The 17,906-nt window shown below is 51.8% G+C and overlaps 1 protein-coding gene across 1 annotated transcript in view; it reads left to right on the forward strand.

The window, feature by feature from the left end:
- Window positions 1-15,462, forward strand: part of TMCO4 (transmembrane and coiled-coil domains 4) — a 77,468-nt gene extending 62,006 nt beyond the window's left edge. Inside the window, exons 11-13 of the mRNA XM_007459240.1 lie at window positions 666-783; window positions 8,192-8,309; window positions 15,049-15,462. Coding sequence (XP_007459302.1) covers window positions 666-783; window positions 8,192-8,309; window positions 15,049-15,462 — 650 coding nt within the window. The remainder of the gene's footprint in view (window positions 1-665; window positions 784-8,191; window positions 8,310-15,048) is intronic.
- Window positions 15,463-17,906: the final 2,444 nt, after the last annotated feature.

A 17,906-nucleotide genomic window follows, 5' to 3' on the forward strand; every position in this document is an offset into this window, starting at 1 on the left:
CATCCACGAGCTGCGCTCAGAGGAGCCCTGGACTAAAATACTCTGAACCACTAGGTCAGTGCAGCTGCTGCGTGTACTCCGTGTCCCAGGATCCTGAGCCCCCCTCTCCTCTCCACTCCCACCTTCCCGCCAGGCTGTACAGACCCCCGAGAACCAATTGCAGGGGAAGGCTGTGGTGTCTCCTGCCTGGCACGTGCCATGCGCTAGGGGCCATCAGTCCCTTCCAAAGGGAGACACCGCATCTGAGTCCACGGCCAGTTGCGAGCTTCATGGAGGGCGGAAATAGACCTGGGTCCCGATTTGGGCTGTGCCACTTACTGGCCATGTGATCTTGAAAATGTCTTTGGTTTTCCTTAACTCTGAAATGGGGATGATGATGCATTGCAGGAATAGATCGGGCACTGGAGGGCCTGGAACTCAGTAAATGGAAGCCACCGTACTGTGTGGGCATGTGTGTGTTTGTGGGCACGAATGTGTTTGTGTGCACGAATGTGTTTGTGCAGGTGCCTGAGCATATGTGTGCATGTCTGCATGAGTGTGGGTGTGCAAATGCACGTGTGTGCGTGTGTACGTGACATCCATTTCCTTCACCACCATTGGAGAGTCGCTCTCAGGACCCGCTGTGGCCGGGGGTGCTGACAGTCATTTCCGGGGTCTCTCTCCAGATTGCCAAGGGATCATCGAAGACGTTGTCCTGCTGGGCGCGCCCGTGGAAGGAGAAGCCAAGCACTGGGAGCCTTTCCGGAAGGTGGTATCTGGAAGGATCATCAATGGCTACTGCAGGTCTGTCCAAACCTTGTGCCTGTGAGGAGGTGACAGTGCTTACTGAGCACCTAGTGTGCCCAGGCCCTGTGCCCAGGACACAGATGTTGGGAGGCCAGGCCTTTGTCCTGGAGGATCCCAGGGACCAGTAGGACACCAGCCCTACTAGAAGCAAGGCCCGGGCCAGGTGTTCTGACCTGGGCAGCATCCATCCCCATAGGATGATGCACATCAGGGACGGATCCTAAGAAAGATTTCCCTGCGTTGGGCCTGAGACCAGTTTACAGGATGACACGAGAGGCCAGGCTGGTCACCGTGATCGGGGGAAGAGGGTGAGTGGGATGATACTGAAAAGCAAAGATTGGGCCCTAAATGGGGGGTCTTTGAATGCCGACTGAGGAGCTCGTGTGTGGGTTATCTGGCAGCGCAGAAAGGGAGCGGGGAGTGTCCAGGCTGAGCTTTCAGAGCACTGTCTTGGGGCAGGGCTGACAGCCATGGGGGAGCCAGCACCCACACCACACGACAGACCCTCCTGCAAGAGAGGGGGGCTGTGAAGACTGACAGCTGTGGGGCTGGAAAGGAGGCATCCCTGGGCTTGGCTTTGAGAAGGACTTGAGAGGTTTCAGCCAAAGCCGTGCCCTGGACTCTGGGGAAGAAGAGAAATGAAGGCCCCCGCTGAGACCTCAGGAGATTGGCCTGAGAAGATGCCCGGGCCCTTCAGCCTCCAAATGAGGCAAAGGAGGGAGGTGACAGCATAAACACGAGAATAGGGATTTGGAATCGCACAGACCTGGGTCTTAACATTGACCTCAGTTTCTCCATCAGTGAAGGGGGGATAATAGTAGTGACTCCCCCCAGGGTTACGATGATAGTCCAGCAATTTACAGAGTTGCCCATGGTGGGTGCCTGCTCCGTGAGTGACAGATGGTGTTACCGTTTATCAGCAGCAGCATCAAAGCGCCAACCTCGTGCCAGGCACTAGCTGGAACCTCAACAGGTACAAGCCCCCACCTAGCCCTGTGCAACCTCGCACTCAGCAGCGCAAATAGGCAGGAAACAGGCAGCTCCAGGCAGGCATACGGAAGCTTGTCTGCGACACCAAAATCCAGAAGCTCTGAAACCAAAGGCTTTTCCCCAAGTGTGGTGCACACTCGTTTAGCGACAGGAGGTGAGACTTGGGGAAGCGGCTGACTCACGGGGCTGTGAACATGAAGTGTCCAGCAGGGTGGCTGGAGATGCAGCGCTGGAACTGAGAGAGATGCAAACTGGAGCGAGGGCCAGTGGGATGTCAGCTTCAGCTGAAGCCAGAAGGACAGGTGAGATCATTTGAAAGGCAAAGCCTAGAGAAAGAGGAAAGTGCTGGGTTCCTGAGTCTAAGGAATATATGTCAGGGTGGGAGGAGGGAGAGGCTCCAGCCTGAGGTTAAGGGCAACTCAGAATCATCCAACATACATGCCCAAGACGTTCTGCTGGACGTGGGGCTACAAAGATGAACAAGAGGAGTTCATGTCTAGCAGAAAAGACACATATGGAAACAGACAGTTATTCAAAAAAACCCATGAAAAATGCAATAATGCAGTGATGGGGGAGTGGATATGACAAGTATTAGACTCTTACCACCTGCCAGATCCTGTCTCTTTTGTCATTTTCTCCGTTAATCATGCCCCAAACCCTAAGGGGTTTGTATTATTAATCCCATCCCATCTTACAAGTGAGGAAACTGAGGCTCAGAGAAGTTAAGTCACAAGGCCAGTTAACTTTAATTTTGATCTAAGCCCAACCATCCCAAGTAGAACCTGCAACTTAATAGAAGAGATTTGGAAAGGCTTTATCATTTTGATAATTTAGTCCATGTCTAGTTCAGAGCTAAAGATAAAGATCGTCTTTAGCCATGGATAGAGGGCATTAACCGGGACACGGGAGTTCAGCCAATCAGTATGGCTTTATCACTCATATTCTAAGCTGGGTTCTTAGAATCAGGATATGGTAGAAAGAACAAAGAAACAAAGACAAAGAGCTCATGCAAATCAATAAGAAAAAAAATCTAATAAGAAAAATGGCCAGAGGGACTTCCCTGGTGGTCAAGCGGTTAGGACTCCCTATCTCCCAATGCAGGGGGTCCGGGTTCAATCCCTGGTCGGGGAGCTAGATCCCACATGCATACTGCAACTAAGAAGTCTGCATGCCACAACTCAAGATTTCACATGCTGCAACGAAGACCTGGCACAGCCAAAAATAAATAAATAAACAAAAATTAGAAAATGGCCAGGGACTTCCCTGGCAGTCCAGTGGTTAAGATTCCATGTTCCCAATGCAGGGGGCACTGGTTCAAACCCTGATCAAGGAACTAAGATCCCACGTGCCTCATGGTGCAGCCTAAAAAATTAAAAAATAAAAAGAAAGAAAATGGCCAAAGGATATCTACACATAAACATGGAATAAATACAGTCAATAAACTTTTGAAAATGTACCCAACCTCATTATTAGTGAAATAAATGCAAACTAAAATCAGTAAAATACTATTTATCATCCATCAGATTATTGAACATCTGAAACATGAATAACATTCGGTGTTGGTGAAGATGTGGAGAAATGGGCACTGTCATACACTGTTGGTGGCAGTTGAATTCAGTGGAGGATAGTTGGCAATATCTATCCAAATTTTTAATGTGCCAATCTTCTGATCCCACAGATTCTGACTTCTATCATCCTGCTATACTAGATACATGCACAGAGATGGATGCACAAAGGGGATCCTTGCAGCTTCATTTATAATTAAAAATTTAAAACAACCTGAATGACCGCAAAGAGGGGAACAGTTAAGGGGGAAAAAAGCAAGTGCGACAATACGTACTATGATCCCATTTACGAAGGAGAACGTTTCTGCGTGTGCATATATGTATCTGTATGTCTGAAAATGGACAGGCAGGTCCAGAGGGACCATGAGAAACTAATAACAGTGGTCACCTCTAAAGAGTGGACAGGGATTGTAGGTAGGGCTTAAAAGAGACTTTTTTTTAATTGATATGTAGTTGATTTACAACATTGCGTTGGTTTCAGGTATACAACAAAGTGATTCAGTTATGTGTGTGTGTGTGTGTATATATATATTTATTTATTTATTTATTTATTTATTTATTAATAAAAGAGACTTTAATTTTTTAAGTAAGGACAGTTTAAAAAATAAGAAAAGAGCATCCTAATGTCCATAGCAGCACTATTTACAGTAGGCAGGACATGGAAGCAACCTAAATGTTCATCAACAGAAGAATGGATAAAGAAGATATGGTACATATATGCAACGGAGTATTACTCAGCCATAAAAAAGAACAAAGTAATGCCATTTGCAGCAACATAGATGGACCTAGAGATTGTCATACTGAATGAAGATATTGCTTATATGTGGAATCTGAAAAAGGGGTACAAATGAATTTATCTACAAAACAGAAATAGAGTTACAGATGTAGAAAATAAACTTACGGTTACCAGCGGGTAAGGGGTTGGGGGAGGGATAAATTGGGAGATTGGGATTGACATATACACACTACTCTAGATAAAATAGGTAACTAATAAGGGCCTACTGTATAGCACAGGGAACTCTACTCAATACTCTGTAATGGCCTGTATGGGAGAAGAATCTAAGAAAGAGTGGATACATGTATATGTGTAGCTGATTCACTTTGCCGTAGAGCAGAAACTGACACAAATTGTAAATCAACTCTGCTCCAATAAAAAATCTTTAAAAATAAATAGATTAATGAATTAAAAACAAGCAAAGAGAAGGAATGGCCACAACATTGATGTCAGACAGCCCTCAGTTAAAATCCTGGCTCCACCATTTACCGCTCAGGTGGCTTTGGACAAACAAATCCGAAGCTCAGTATTCCTACCTATAAAATGGGAATAACAGTCCCTCCTGCACAGGGGTTCTGAGATTAAATGAGATTGTGTAAGATGAAGGCTGGCGCTTTATACGTGCCCAATAAGCGATAGCGGTTATCATTATTATTACTGGGCATATTCGCAGCACACGATTTTTTTGATGCTTTCATAAATAGCAAAGGGAAAGAATTAAAATTGCATGTGTGCAATATGAAAGCAGCAAAATCTTATTAAATCCATCTGTTCTGTTGAGAACCTGAGGCTAATAAGTTTGGTTTTCCATTATTTTGTGAGATCCTGAGCCGTCTCTCCAGAGAGAAGGAGGAGGAGGGGGAGAGGAGGAGGAAGGAATGCACAGACCGAAACAATAACTGTAATTTCTTGATTAAATTAAGCACCGGCCAGGAATTCATATTCTTGGCCCCCAAAGGTGTTTTAGTTGCCGTAAACCTACTTAAAGACTGGGAGTGGAACGAGGGGCTGGGGGGAGCTTCAGGCCAACACTCCCACACTATATACGTTTATAAATTTATCATGTACATTAATAAAGCTCTTTGCAAGTTTGTTAACTTGCTTGGGCTTTCACAAACCCCCTGGAAGCCGACCGGGCGAGTGGTTCTGCTCCCTATTATACTGTGAGGAAACTGAAGCTCAGAGAGGGTCACACAGCAGAGCCAGGATGTGAACTCAGGTGAAACTGTCTCCCTGATAGTTGGGATATCTGCAATGAGAGGGTTTTGTTCTGAGCCCCCGGGGGACTCCCTGTGTGGTCTCTGCTCCAGTACTGTGTGGGGCGGGGATAATGGTAGAAGGAGCGGGGAGGACCCCTGCCCACAAGTGGTGCCAGGCCTGTGAGCAGCCACGGCACACCCTTCAACAGATCATGCGATGTGAATCAAGGTTCAGTTGTATGCATCCGCCTGGCCTGGCGGGCCATTGACGCCTGGCTTGCTGGGCACTGCACCCACCTCCCACCCCCAAGGGAGTTCCTGATTCTGCTCAGGATACAGGATGCAGCACTAAGGCACAGTCCTGCCCTCAACAAGCTCTCTGCCCAGAAAAAGAAAAGACCCAGGAATGGACACACGGAGGACATGTAACAAAGGTCACAAGAGGAGCATACAGCAGTCACATGAGGGACAAAGGATTAATACTATCAAGTGGAAGGGCTCAGGGGCACTCCCTGGAGAGGTGACATGCAAGCTGAATTTTGAAAAGATGGATAGGAGCCCATCAGAGCCTGGAAGAGTAGGCCGAGCAGGAGAGAGGCCACACTGCCCACGAAGGCCCAGAGCGGGAGGTATCATCGTACCCAGTGCCTTGTGAGCACTTACGTGTGTGAGCACTGGGTACACGATGTGCCATCTCTGTGCACGCTCCTGCCCGCCCCGGAAGGTAGGTTACAGCGAGGAGACTGAGGCTCAGAGGGGTCAAGCAACTTGCCCAAGGTCACACAGCTGGTAACTGACAGGGTGGGACTGGCAAGTGTGGCCCCGAGGGTGGGCTCGTGGCCCACCCCAGGCAAAAGAGGCAGATGCTGGGCGCAGAGAGTCTGGAATGCCAGCAAAGGCCCTGTGGTTTGCTTAGCACAGTTTTGAGGATGTGGAACCTTCTAACACATGTTCCTGTCCTGCCCCTGCATGTGTATGAATAAGTGCATTTAACATTGTAAGTGGAGTGTTGTCATGATTAAGACGGATCGTTGGGAAGGAACAATCCTGACTTTGCTCCTTTGCTTTCTATGTCAGAACCGTATAGGGGCCTCCCTCACACCCCGTATTGGATGCATGTAAGCCTCACGATTAGTTAATAAAACAACTTGAGTCAGTCTCCTTTCTTCTCCCCTTAGCCATCATTCTGAGGGACAGTGTTTCTTGGGCCTTCAATATTAGGATAACCATTGCGACGTGCAAACATTGCTCTCTGGCAGTTAGGGAATTTTCTAGAAAAGAAGGCCTGTGGGTAGTGGAGAGTCAAGGTTGGCTTCTGAGAGGAGAGGGCCATGGTCGGATGAGAGTTGAAGGAAGACCCCAGTGGCTCGAGAGAGGTGAGGCCAGGAGTGAGGAGGAGGCCGTTCCTTTGGTCTGTGGGGGGCTGGGCAGGGAGTTGCCTGATCTCAGGGCTGGAGCAGAAGGGATGGGTTTTGGGGGACTGGGGAGTAGGGGCAGGTAGTACAAATCTGCAGGATTCCGTGATAAGTTGGCCATGGCGGGAAGGGAGGCCTAGGACATGGCTTTGCTGGCTTCTGCTCGAGGGACCTGGTGGACGATTCAGAGAAGGAGTCACAGGCTGATGAGCTCAGGGTGGGGCACAGCAGGAAGGTCTGTTGAGAGCCCCTCAACTCTGGACCCCAGCCTTCTAGAGGCTTCCAGAGTGGTAACCACACAGGCACCCAGAGATCCCAGAGGGTCAGGCCTGGAGAGCCCACAACACCCTGGGTCCCAGACAGCTTTGGGGCCTCGCCTGTGGGCACAGAGGGTCACGCAGGCAGGCTGGGGACTCCTGACCCTCAGCACATTCCCCTGCACATGCGGGGAGGGAGGGCCCTTCTTTCACACAAGCGCACAAAAACGATGGGCTTAAATGGCCCTGCAACCGGAGTTGGACTCGGTCTAAACAAAAGACACCCAGTGTGCTAAGTGGGGTCTCAGCCCTGGAGGCAGAGGGGGAACAGAGGCGTCCACGTGCATGGACTTGCTGAGGGAAGGGCCCAGCTTCACCCCGGACAGGGCACAGGGGTTCGAGGGGCAAGGCTGTCCCATGGACCCCGCAGACCACTGTCTCCCGTGGACAGTGCTCGGGGTACCTGAAGAATCGGGCCACAGAGTGTCCGGGGTTATCTCCTTGCCAGAGTGCAGGGTTTATGTCTGGATGGGGGGCAGGGGGCAGGGCGTGGTGTTCACAGCAGCCATGAGAGTGGAGGAGTGTTCCAGGGCTGTGACCTGCCTCGGGGGGCCGCGCTCACCTCCTAGGTGGCTGAGGGCAGGGAGAGCTGCAGGCCGGGCCAGGCCTGTCTCAGAAGGCACAGCTGGTCCCTCCAGCTCAAAAACAGATGGGGGCCCAGACCCAGAGTTCCAAGCCACAGAGCACGGTGGCCCCAGCTCCCCGTGGTCCCCTCCCCCAGGCAGATGCCCTGCTGCCTTTCTTTTGTCTCCCAGGGAGCCCTGGACCAGCCTCCACCCCCCACCCTGGGAACTGGAAACCCTCCCCAGCTGAGAGCAGCTCACCCAGCCACATGCAGACTGTGGAGAGCTTCATCCAGCTTCCTCATTCACTCACTCAACAGATATTCGTCTATTGCCAGCCAGGCCAGCGCTGTTCTCTGCTCTGGGGGCCCAGCAGGAAACAAAGCAGCCTCCCTGGAGCTGCCACGCCCTGGGCAACGCCCCCGAAATGCCAGTGGCTGCAGCTCCCACCATCATACACGGGTGCAGCGGGGCCCTGGTTTCCCACAGAAGCTCCCATCCCACCAGGCTCCCCCGGGGCCAGGCAGGGCCCTCCTGAGGCTGACGTCCGCCCCTTCTCACTCCGTCCTCTCTGCCCACAGTGGGGACTGGCTTTTGAGCTTTGTCTACCGCACGTCCTCCGTGAAGCTCCGAGTGGCCGGCCTACAGCCCGTGCTGCTGCAGGACAAGAGGGTGGAGAACGTGGACCTGTCCTCCATGGTGAGTATCACCTGTCCCTCCTGGGGCTGGAGGGGTGGGCACTTCGTTACTCCAGCCCAGCAACCCAGGTCCCAGGGACACTGGCCCGGGCTCAGTCCACCCCAGAGGAGGGAGATCATGAGAATTCACTTGGGAAGAGGTAACTCCTGTTCACGGGCACCATCCTTGTGCTGGGGCATTGTCCCCAGGCCTCTGGGGTGGGCACTATTATCGGCATTTCACAGATTAGGAAACTGAGACTTAGAAAAGTTCCCATCACACAACTAGCAACTAATAGCCTGGATTTGAACCTCCAGAGCCCATGCTCTTGCCCCTATATTACTGCCCTCCCACTACGCCTCCCCGCTCCTCCTCCCACTGCCCCCACTCACTCCCCCAGCCGACATTACTAGTCAGGACAGTCTGTTTCTCCTGGAAGTAATGAAAACAACCAGAGGACACAAGTGGAGGCATTCAGGCTGGACCAGAGCAGAAGCACCCAATTTCCGGGCTGTGAAACCGTGGAATACAGAGCAGGGAAAGTGTGTTCCCAGGTCCCCCACCTTGGAATCATCTGGAGAGTTTATTTAAAATGCAGGTCCCAGAGCCCCACTACCCAGACCTCCTAAATCAGTCTCTAGGAAGTGGAGCCTGAAAGTCTGCATTTTAAACATACTCCCCAAGGATTCTTACACATCTCAGACTAGGCAGGGCAGACAATGAAAAGAATTCTTGCTGGGAATGGAATGCGAGGGAGCCCACCCCAGCAGCTACACAAACCTAATTTGAGTTTCTAGAGCCATTTTCAGGCTTGAAGGAACCTCGTCCACCCACCACATGTCTGTCATAGGGAGTTAATAATAGCTTCATGTGTGGACACTCACTTGATGCCCAGCTCTGCCCTAAACCTTTTGCAGTATCCGTATCCCCACTGTACAGATGAGGACCCTGAGGCTTTGAGAGGCTAAGGGACTTGCCCAGGCTTACAGAGCAGGGACATGGCTGAGCAGCACGGAAGCCACTGGGCATCGCCCCTGGTTGGGTAGATATGAGAACCAGTGGGAGAGGTTCCAGTTGCCAGGAAGATGAGGATATACTGATCTGCAGTTATATCCCCAAGCAAACTCAGCCAATGAAAATTCCCGTGTTGCAAGGTTCACGAGAACAGGAACTTTGTTTTCCAATTATTACATTGCCGGCTGCCATTTATCAAGTACCAAGCACTTCCTGAGCGTAACCCAATTTCCCCAGGTACCACATAAGTAATTTGAGCCAGCCGCACCATCCTGCCTGAAAGCAGACAGTCCAGGCCCCTCCCTGGGCATCTAAAAACTCCCCTGGGGAGGGGCACCCCGGAGGACCCTGGCTTCTCCCTTCAGCTTCAACAGCAGCCTGGCCCAACGACACACACACGCACACACACACGCATGCACGCACACACGCATGCACACATGCACGCACACGCACACACGCACGCACACACACTGCACCTCGTGGTAGGGGAAGCCGGGCACCCTGACCCACCCCCACCAGCACAGCTAATGCTGAGTTGTATGCTTATTGAAACTTGACTGAGGGTTGAAGAGAGCACAGGGGGATTCTAGCGCAAAAACTTAAAACCAGAACGTTATCGGGCACTGCTGCCACTGAAGCTCGTGGGCCGTGACCTTGCCCCGAGGTCCCCTGGGCCTCCCACCCAGCCTGCCACCATGTCACTGGGGCCAGTTTGTCCTGGCTTATATCTTCACTCCCCCAGACTCCCAGGGCCCTAGCTCACAAGTCCTGACCCACCAGACAACGCGAGTTAAGCAGTCCCGTGCCTTCCTGACCGGCAGCTTTGGGGGCTGGTATCGGTCCAAGAATAAGAAGAGTTTCTAGACTCATCCACCCATGAAACTTATCACTCCTAATTCACGAGGCAGTCTTCCCAGGACAGACATGAACTTCACGCCCTAGAGCCATCTCCTTAGATCATCTTTATCCCTGATAGACTTGCTTCACGTGATGTCAGTCTCACAGCAATCCTGTACAGTGGGTATCGGGCATCCCCAAGTCACAGACTGGAAAGCTGAGGCTTGAGAGAATAAGATTCAATGTAGCCAGAGAGCCATAGATCTGGTCTCTGAAACCAGGTCCAGAGCCTGTGCTGTACACCTCCCTGTGGGAGTGAGGAAACCTGGGTAACAAGACCAGGAAACAGCAGGACTCAGTGATGCTTCCTGGCCCATGTCCAGGGGTCTCTGTCCTGTTTGAAGGTCCCTGTACCCTGATGGGGTGAAGGGGAGAAGTGACTTGATGCCTCACCACTCCAGGGGTCTTCCTCTGCCACAAGAATCAAATGTGAAAAGGAATGGCTGAACGTTCCTTTCAAATGAAAATTTCCTTTAAATGCTACAAAGCCCCTGAAAGATAGTTTCTATCTTCCAGAGCACATGCGAGATGGTTGGTGCACAGTAGGCCCTCGTTCAATGCTGGTTCCCGCGTCTCCTGCCCCTGTGTCCACCTTCAGTTCTGCCTCTGGGACCACAGCTTCAGAGACTCCTCTCCCCACTCAGACTGCCTTCATGGCAGCTTCCCAGCTCCTGCCTAACAATAGCTCTTTATCGCATTAGGAGCACATCACAAAAAGCAGTGCTTTCCTCTTCTGGGTAATTGGAGGTAATTAGCATTGCCTTTGTGCTGCCCTCCTCTTTTCCTTGAAAATTCTTGCTGGAAGAGAGGTTGCTGGCAAAAGAGTCCTCGTGACTGCTGTTGCGAAGCACTGGCTGCCCTGTGCTCGGAGCAGAAACCTACAGGACCTTCTACAGGAGAATTTCCTTCTCCCTGCCAGGCTGACGTGGGCAGAGCCCTCTGAGCCTCATCCCAGCGTCAGCCACCGGACACAAACGTGGTCTGCGGTGGCTCCTGATCTCAGGACAAGCCTGAGCAGGAGTGAGCCAGGGTCAGGCCCTGTCGCAGGCAGAGGGCATCTCTGGTGAACGGAGCAGACAGAGGCCAGGCTGCCTGCCCACCTTTCAGGCTCTCCTGTGTGGGGACTGGGTTGCAGCGGGTGGGGGTTTCTGCCATCCCGGGGGCCACATCACGAGGTTTCTTGTGGGGGCAGAGACCCAGCCCAGGGTCTCTGGAGTCTTGGTGTCCCAAAAGAACACCAGCTGGCTTCTAGAGCTTAGCACAGGGCTTGGCACACAATAGACATTCAGTAATAATAACAATAATAACAACAATAGCCAGCATGCCAGACACTGCTCTGCATGGTTTACAGACCTTATGTCACTTGATCCCCATAGCTGTCCCATGAAGTAGGGATAATAACCCCGTTGTACAGGTATAGAAACTGAGGCCGCAGGAAGGGACACTGCATGTGAGTGGCAGAGCCAGATGAACTAGGGAACCTACCTCAGAGCCTGGGCTCTTAACCAGTGCATTCACACTGTCTGCATTCATGCATCTCTGTGGCTTCCAGTCAGTTACCTCCAACTCTGGGCCAATAAGCCTGTGACGTGTATTATCTCGTTGAATCCTCACAACCAGCCCACACGGTGTATGGTGTACGTATCTTTATTAGCCCCATTTTACAGAGGAGGAAACTGAGGCCCAAGAGGTAAAGGAAGCCCAGGGGGCCTGATAGGCTTGGAAATTGTTGACCAGGCAGAGACAGGTGGCAGCAGCTTTGGTTTGGGTAAGTCAAGGTGTCTTGCAAGGCAGGAAACCAGAAGCGCTGAGGCCTATTCATCCTGTGTGGATCTGGTTACCCTGAGCCCCCACAGCGTACAGGGCTGTATGTGGGGAGTAGAGGTGAGATAGAGGTGTGCACTTCCTCAGCTCACACAGTCTATCAGGACACAGACAGATGCAAGCAGATGAAGACGATGGTGTGTAGTGAGTCCTGTTGCAGGGGAGCCCCAGGAAGTGTCCGTGACCAGCGTGGGAAGGTCAGGGAGGCTTCTCAGCACCAGGGACATCCAGCATATCTGGACAGGTGGCAGATTTCAATCTAGACAGCCAGGGAGATGGTCTTGGGCTGAAATCTTTATCCAGCATCAACCACGCCAGAATGTTCCACTGCTCAGAAGGGATTCTTTTCCTGTCCACCTCACTCCTGCTCTCCCATCCCTCTGGCTACCCGTACAATTGGAACTCTGCCAGCCAGTTCTGCCTCTGGGTCTTTGCAGAATGGCAGATCAGGGACTAGGGTTGGCTGAGACCTGGACCAACTTGTAGCCAAGAAGGTCCAGAGCTATGCATTCTAGGGCAGCTGCACAGTGGAATTTCCATCTGGAATCAGCTGTAGCCAGTAGCCATAAACACCTCCCTCCCTTCCTGTCCTGCCTGCCTCCACCCAGCCCTAGTACCAGCCCTTCACCAACATTAAAAAGGTATAGGGAGGCCATCCTTGTTTGTCCCTGTGGGTCTAGGTTTCTGCTGGCCCGAATTCAGATGTGATGGCTAGAGCTTCAGCAGCCATTTTGGGTTCCTGAATGGATCTGCCTAGCTCACTCCCTACCTTCTATCCCTCCTTCCAAGAAAATTAAATTAAAAGAAACTCATATTTAAGGAGCACCTACTGTGTACCAGGTGCTGTGCCTTGTGGTTTGTATTATTTCTTCCCACCAACCCCACGTGATGGGTATCACTAACCCTAATTGTGTAATGTCCCTATAAAAGTGTTTGGGGTCATATACAGAACAGAATATTTCCCACAAAGTCCCAGGCCCTTGGAACTCTCATAGCAGACATTCAAGGTATGAGGTGTCATGATCCTCATTTTACAGATGTGGAAGCTGGGTCTCAGGACGTTGTACAGACTCACCCAGTTACTAGAAAGAGACAGAGCCAAGTCTGGAACCCCCATGTCTCTGATTCCAAACTTAGGTTCTTTCTAGCGCCATGCAGCCACTAATGTCCACCCGCTATGGAAAGATGCTGCCCTACCTTGACCTCCACCCTGAACCCAGGGATCTGAAAAGCCTCTTCCGTGTTGTATACATGTGTGTGTTTTCACTGAACACTCTTTAAAAGTGGTTGTAAAGAAAAGAACAAGAAGTAAGCAGGTTATGAGAAAATAACAAAACTGTACAGGGAATTGTCTTTTGTGTTCTTGCAAAGTCATTGGAATAACCCGGTGTGATTTGTGATTCGAATGGAAATGCAGGTGTTACCAGCCAAGCCTTTGTGTTGCTTCCTCAACTCCCCAGCACAAGCCTCCCCAGTGCTTTATTGTCTCCTTTTTAGACAAAAACCTTCCTCTTCAGCCTTGAAGGACTGTTCTGTCTTGTGCTTGCCTTTGGCACTAAAGCAGGCACCCTAGGCTGGCTGGGGAGAGCGCAAGGCTCCATCTCAGGGAGGAGATTTGAGCGAAGCAGCCTCTGCTCTCAGCGTCTCAAGCACAGCACACGGCTGTGCTTTTCACATGCTGTGTGTCGTTAAGCAAACCACCAGCCCTCTCTGGGTTTCTCTTTTCTCATCTGTAAAATGAAAATGATTTTTAAAATCTTCCCCACCACACACCTGATCTTCTATGAAGTGAACAGGCCTGGATTCAGACCCCAGCTCTGACACCTGGGTGACCTTGGGCAGGTCACTTTACCTCTCTGCCTCAGTTTCTTCACCTCCAGTTAGCAGCCAGTACCTGTCAAGGGAGTATATTCAATAAACTCATTTCCTACAATGTATTAAGGACCTACTGTGTGTCGACCATTGTCCATTTTCACAGTTAGGCATCGGGCACTCCAATCACACCCCTATTTTTCAGTCACTGATATATGCCAACACAAAAATAGGGGAGTCTCTCTTCTCTCAAGAAGGGGGTGGGCACTTCTGAGTTCTTGACCCCTGTCTTAGTGAAGATTCCATCCATAATAAAGGCCCAGATGAAGTGGCTTAAACACACAAGAGGTGATGCTGTCCCATAGGCAAAGGCTAGAAAAGGCAGTTCAGGGCTGGTGGCTCCATAGCCTTCAGGGGCCAAAATTCCCTGTCTTGCTATTCTGCCATCCTTAGTGAGCCAACTCATGGCTCATGGTGGCTGCCACAGCTCTGGCCATCCTGTCTGAATTCCAGCCAGCAAGAAAGAGGAAATAAGGGGAAAAGCGAAGCACTCCCCCTTTTAAAGAGAATTCCAAGGAGCGCCGCATAAGACTGCTGCTTCATGTCATTGGCCAGAACTCATCACCGTAGCACACTTAGCAGCAAGGGAGGCTGGAGAATGTACCCAGCTATAAATTGGAGTTCTTATGACTAAGGGAAAGGGGGGAGAGTGGATCGTAGAAAGTACCTGGCAATCTTTCTAGCCATAGTTCTATTTTAGATTTGGGGGCTTTTTCCTGGAGGAACCCTCACAGCAGCCCTCTGATGTAACTACTCTTACTGTCCCCATTTTACAGCTGAGGCAAATGGAGGTCAGAGGCATACAGGGGCTTGTCCAAGGTCCCACAGCTGGTGATCCACAGAGCCCTTCTGCTATAACCTAAAGCTGCAGGCAGAGAACGGGAACTTCCACTCCAACTGTAACAGGAGGATCTTTCCTGCCCCCAGAGGACCCAGATTCTGTAAAGAAGCTTCCTCCATCTTTATTTAAGAAATTTTAGAGCAGCTTTGAACCCAGAGGCTTCCCACCCACTCTGGACTTGAGAATCATTGAGGGTTGGAGTCATGGCATTGGTGACTGGTTGGTGAAGATGCGGAGGGAGAGGCCCAGGAGCCCTGGGGAGGACTGGGGTCTGCCCGCCACCCGTGGTCCTCACTCACTGTCCTCCTACAGGTCAGCGGCCACTTGGACTACGCCAGGCAGATGGACGTCATCCTGAAGGCCGTGGGCATCCACACCAAGCCAGGCTGGGACAAGAAGGGGCTCTTGCTGGCCCCAGGCAGCCTGCCCCAAGAGGGGCCTCACCAGGCAGCAGCGCCCTCCTCATCGGATAAGACCACCAACCAGGATGGGCAAACCCGAGATCCCACATCCCCCTTGGGAGACACCCCCAAAGCAGCCACATCTCTTGACCCCAGCCAAGCCCAAGTGCCAGTGGGACTGGACCATTCTGAAGGGGCCTCTCTTCCTGCTGCTGCCAGCCCTGCCGAGAGCCCCCCTGTCTGCAGCCATGGCATGGGCCCCAACCCACTGGGCTGCCCCGACTGTGCCAGCGAGACACAGGGGTCCTGCCCAGGGCTGGACTGACCCCAGAAGAGTCATCCTCCCAGATTTCTATATGCAGTGCTCTCTTACCCCACTCCACTGGGTCCCTCACATGAGCTCTGGAGATGCAGAATTTCTACCACTGTCTTTCCTAAATTGAAGACATTGGTACTGGAAGGAGGGGGATTGTAAGAAGACACCGTCCCCTCCCCAAGGAAGCAAGAGTAGAGCTCTGCAGAGTCAACCAAGCACAGTATAGAGCCCCAGGACTAGACCAGCCGTGGGCCTCCTGTGCTTCGGGTCAGAGCTGTAGATTGCCCATCAGGTGGCTCAGGAGCTTTGTGGAGCCTGAGGCTCCCACCCAGCCACGCTCCCCAGCCTCAAAAGCCTGGTGTCTGCCGCCCCATTCTCCAGGGCTGCCTGCCAGCCCACAGGCACCACTGCCACACCTACAGAGCAGGTACAAATGGGACCAGGCAGCTTATTCTCTCTGCTCTTGGGAGATCCGGTGAGATCTGCCACATGCAGCTGTACAGGCTGTGCACCGCACAACTACAGGGGCAGCATCATAAAGACGTGATGTGAAGGGCGCCCCCCAAAGTTATGCCACGTAGTGGCCCTGGATATAACTGTTACAGAACAATTACAGAACGTGGTGAAAAAATGCTGGATCAGCAGGCCATGTGGACTGGGCCTGTGACGAGAATGAATTAGACGGGGAAAGGATCTCCTATAGCAGAAACAGAGGTGTGATGATTCTAATAATAAATAATAATAACAGCTACCATTTATTAGGTATTTACTGTGTACAAGGTGCTTACCTGGATGGTCTCAGTTGACCCTCACAACAACCCTAGGAGGTAGGTACTATTATTATCTTCATTTTCACTTACAGACCCAGAGAGGTTAGGTAAGCTGCCCAAGATCACACAGATGGTCAGTCTCAAACTCCAGTCAGTCGGCCTCTAGAGCCCAAGCTCTTAGCCACTGTATCTGCATCCCTGGAACCATCCCCTTTGGTCCTCCCACTGTCTCTGAATGAGCGGGCCAGAGATAACCCCCCGCATTGTGCAGATGGGGAAACCAAGGCCCAGGCAGAGAAAATATTGACAAGCTCAGGGGAGGCAGCGAGGAGTGGGGAGAGGCAGGGGAATTAGAGTGTTGGAGCCAAATTGGTCCTCAGGGGTACGTGTATTTGTTTCAAAAAATATTTACAGAACTCTTACTGCTGTTAATCCAAACAGCTCATGTCACCCATGGAAAACTGAGGCCCCGAGAGAGGAAATGACGTTGCTGAGGTCCCAAAGCAAATTCAGGGCAGAGTCTGGACCAGAACCCAGGACACCTGCACCCAGAGTCTCTTCCCACTTCACCAGCTGCTTCTGCAGCCCGAGTGGCCCCTCAAGCGAATTCAGTTCACACCACGGTCACCGCCTCAGCTAGTGTTTATTGAGAGTCCACTGGGGCAGGCCTGGGGGTAGGGGGGAGCCCCAATAAGCACCAGGGCCCCTCTACAGCCAGCGGCATGGCCAGAATTGAGTCTACTCAGCACCAAGGAGAGCTCTAGGCCGCCAGTGGAGGCCCCTGGGAGTTTGGGTTGATGGAACTTGGAGGTGGGAAGCAGGGTAAGAAAAACCTCTGACTAAAAAGAAACTTAAAGCAGGTAAACTTTGGAGACCAAGAGTTCCCCCCTCAGAAGAAAGCAGGCCCCTGTGCCAGGGTGCCTGCCCGAGGGCACCAGCCCACACCAGGGACAGCTCTACAATTCTGCTGACCCGATGGCCACCACTCCCACTTCCCTCACTGAACCCAGGGAAGGCCAGAAGGAGGTGGGCAAGGGCTTGTTCTGTACCCACCAGCTGGTTCCCTTCTAGGCCCACAGAAGTCCAGGGTAGAGGAACACCATTCCTGGTGCTGAGCAGAAGCCACCAGCTATCCCTTTGGCTCCAGGAGACACAGTGCAGCCGCCTGGGAGCTGGGGTGGGGGCCCTACCCAGCATCCAGAGCCAGGAGTTGGGGAACCAGAGTCAGGCTGTGGGATCTGGGCCGGGGCTGAAGACGAGGAGGAAGGTGGAAGAACAGTGGGAACAAATAGCCCTTCCTGGCCCTCAGCCAGAGGCCAGGGGGCTGGATGGCCAGGAGCTGTAACAGCAGGGACCACCAACCGACCACCTGCCGAGTGCTGGGCATTCTGTGTGCATTATCCTAATGCTCAAGACACCCTATGAAGCGGGCATCATTACTCCCATTTTGCATGTGGAATAATAGGCTCAGAGAGGTTAAGTAACTTGTACGAGGACTGGTAAGTGGTGAAGCAGAGGTTCAAATTTATGCCTGCCTGACTCCCAGGCTCGGATGCTTTGTGTGCAGGCAGATGTATCCTGAGAAGCTGACTGGTCCAAAAACTGTCTAGCAAACCATTCTCGGGGTTAAAGGTCACCTGAACCAGCACATCTCAAACCATAATGTGCGCAGGATCCACCTGC

This window comes from Lipotes vexillifer, unplaced genomic scaffold (genome assembly GCF_000442215.2).
Source record: "Lipotes vexillifer unplaced genomic scaffold, Lipotes_vexillifer_v1.1 scaffold496, whole genome shotgun sequence".
Taxonomy (NCBI): Eukaryota; Metazoa; Chordata; class Mammalia; order Artiodactyla; family Lipotidae; genus Lipotes; species Lipotes vexillifer.